The sequence below is a fragment of the Martes martes genome (genome assembly GCF_963455335.1).
Source record: "Martes martes genome assembly, chromosome: 15".
NCBI lineage: Eukaryota > Metazoa > Chordata > Mammalia > Carnivora > Mustelidae > Martes > Martes martes.
The window spans coordinates 3,636,968-3,639,682 of NC_137903.1; the positions used below are offsets into that span (position 1 = coordinate 3,636,968).

The 2,715-nt window shown below is 44.0% G+C and overlaps 1 protein-coding gene across 1 annotated transcript; it reads left to right on the plus strand.

Annotated features, from left to right (window-relative positions):
* Positions 1-1,472: 1,472 nt before the first annotated feature.
* On the plus strand, positions 1,473-2,438 carry LOC308355586 (olfactory receptor 10R2-like; the record flags this gene model as incomplete). Its single annotated transcript, XM_080823903.1, has 1 exon — positions 1,473-2,438. One exon carries the CDS (start codon positions 1,473-1,475, stop codon positions 2,436-2,438), a length of 966 nt encoding a protein of 321 aa, XP_080680029.1.
* Between the last annotated feature and the right edge of the window lie 277 nt (positions 2,439-2,715).

A 2,715-nucleotide genomic window follows, 5' to 3' on the forward strand; every position in this document is an offset into this window, starting at 1 on the left:
TGGCAGTTATGTGTGCAAAGTTATATTTGGGAAAATATGAGACACAGAGTATGATTGCTTTAAGTTTGCGGATAATTAAGGGTCATTTAGGTTTGTTAACAGGGTTAAGATTTGTCCTGTAAGAAGACAGCTCTGAGGGCACAAAGGAGGATGGCTTACAGTAGAACAAAATACAGTCCAGAAGGTCTGTTAGTCATGCTCTTGGAATAGTCCAGACAAGAACTAATTTCTTACAGAAAAGAAGAAATGATCCTAAAAGTATTGCAGATCAAAAATAGATTGAGGGGGCACCTGGGTGGCTCAGTGGGTTAAAGCCTCTGCCTTTGGCTCAGGTCATGATCTCAGGGTCCTGGGATCGAGCCCCAAATCGGGCTCTCTGCTCAGCGGGGAGCCTGCTTCCCCCTCTCTCTCTGCCTGCCTCTCTGCCTACTTGTGATCTCTGTCTGTCAAATAAATAAAATCTTAAAAAAAATAGATTGAGGATGAGAAAAATCATATGTTTAAAGATGTCTCAGGAATTTACATCTTACATAATGGAGAGGATTTGGGACCTGTTTACTGAGACACAGAATCATTGTGAAGGAATAGATCTGGAGAAGTGTCGGGAGAGGACAAGAATGGTTTTGATTAAAATACATGTAATCTATCACTAGGAACAATAACGTATCAGAAACACTAGGGAAAGTAGCTGAGCCTGCCTACTCAGGAATTCAGAGACGGATCCTGGGAAAGACGGTCTGTTGAGTCTCCAAGTCGAGTGTATCAAGGATAAGTCATGAAATCCAATGGGCAACCAGCTAACGTGGAATCAAAACTCAATTCTTCCAGCCATGGGTTTTCTGCAAGAGAAATCAGGCTTACTGTCCTACAAGGGTGTGCAGAGGATTCATCAAACTAGCTCTAAGACAGAAGGAGTAGTTCTAACCCAAATTAACCTTTCATGAACGACTGCATGGGTCAACGGTCGGTAGAGAAGAGGAGCTGTATTCTTCAGAAGCCAACAGCACAAAGACAGATCAAGGGCGTTTCCCTAGATGATGAATGTATTAAAAGCAGGTGAGAAGCAGATCCTCGGACACTGGTGCTATTGCTTATGGAATGTATGTATTGGCAATATGGATAAAACTATGACCGTGGAAAACCATAATTAACATAAGGTTTCTTGAATCTTAGATTACCAAATTAAGTGGAGAGTACATAAGTCAGCAAGAGTCGGGGGGGGGGGATGAAAGGACTGGCTTTATGTCAACAAATATTGCGCCTTCGTGTGAACACTAACCCCAGACTCACTGATAAAATCATTGGCAGAGAAACGGCACTGTGGATACATATTAATTTAGGATAATTTTTGGTTAATTTATAATGCTTTTTTTCCCCCTATTTTCCCTTTCATACCAGACTGGTGCTGGCTATGTAACGAGGGATAAGTCTCTCTGATTCCTCGATCCCAGGAGTGTCTGGACCTGACCACAATGGCTTTGTTCCACGGCATCCTCTCCGTGGCCAATTCTTCCCAGGTCACTGAGTTCCTACTGCTGGGTTTCTCTAGCTTCGGTGAATTGCAGCCTGTTCTCTTTGTGCTTTTTCTCTGCCTCTATTTGATCATCCTGAGTGGAAACTTCACCATCATCTCTGTCATCCACGTGGACCGCAGCCTTCACACGCCCATGTACTTTTTTCTCTGTGTCCTTTCAACCTCTGAAGTCTTCTACACAATTGTTATCCTGCCCAAGATGCTTATCAACCTGTTCTCTGTCCTCAGGACACTCTCCTTCACGGGCTGTGCCACACAGATGTTCTTTTTCCTCGGCTTTGCTATCACCAATTGCCTGCTTCTGGGAGTTATGGGTTATGACCGCTACAATGCCATCTGCCAGCCTTTGCGCTATCCCATTCTCATGAACTGGAGGGTGTGTGGACAGCTGGCAGCAAGTTGTATTGTTAGTGGCTTCCTAATATCTCTGGTGGTAACAACTTTGGTCTTCAGCCTCCCTTTCTGTGGCCCCAACAAAGTCAACCACTACTTTTGTGACATCTCACCGGTGATCCGTCTTGCCTGTGCTGAAACCTACATCAATGAGCTGGTCATCTTCATCTGTGGAGTCTTGGTGCTTCTTGTACCCTTGATCTTCATCTGTATCTCTTATGGCTTCATTGTCCATACCATCCTGAAGATCCCATCTGCTGAGGGCAAGCGGAAAGCCTTCTCCACTTGTGCCTCCCATCTTATTGTGGTCATTGTCCACTATGGCTGTGCTTCCTCTGTCTATCTTCGGCCCTCAGCCAAATATTCATCAGGCAAAGACAGGCTGGTGACAGTGACCTATACTATCATTACCCCACTGTTGAACCCTATGGTATACAGCCTTAGGAACAAGGATGTACAGCTGGCTATTCGGAAAATGATTGGGAAGACTGGGGTTACTCTTAAGACTTGATAGAATGTTTTCATTGGCGCACATGCATTCGGGCCAAGTGTGTCACTACATGTTTAATCCATAACAGTTTCTGGTAATATCTGTCCATATAAGTATGTGCTCTCAGACAAGTTGTTTTATGTTTCAGGGTCTAAACCTTCTCCTCTTAAAGCAGGCATGGTAATATGTTCCTCTCAAGGCTTTTGTAAGGATTCAAGGGGATAGCTCAGCTAGTTGGTGCCTAGAGGTCACCTCTCTTCCTCATGACTTATAGTTCTCAAAATCTTTTAAAAACCTT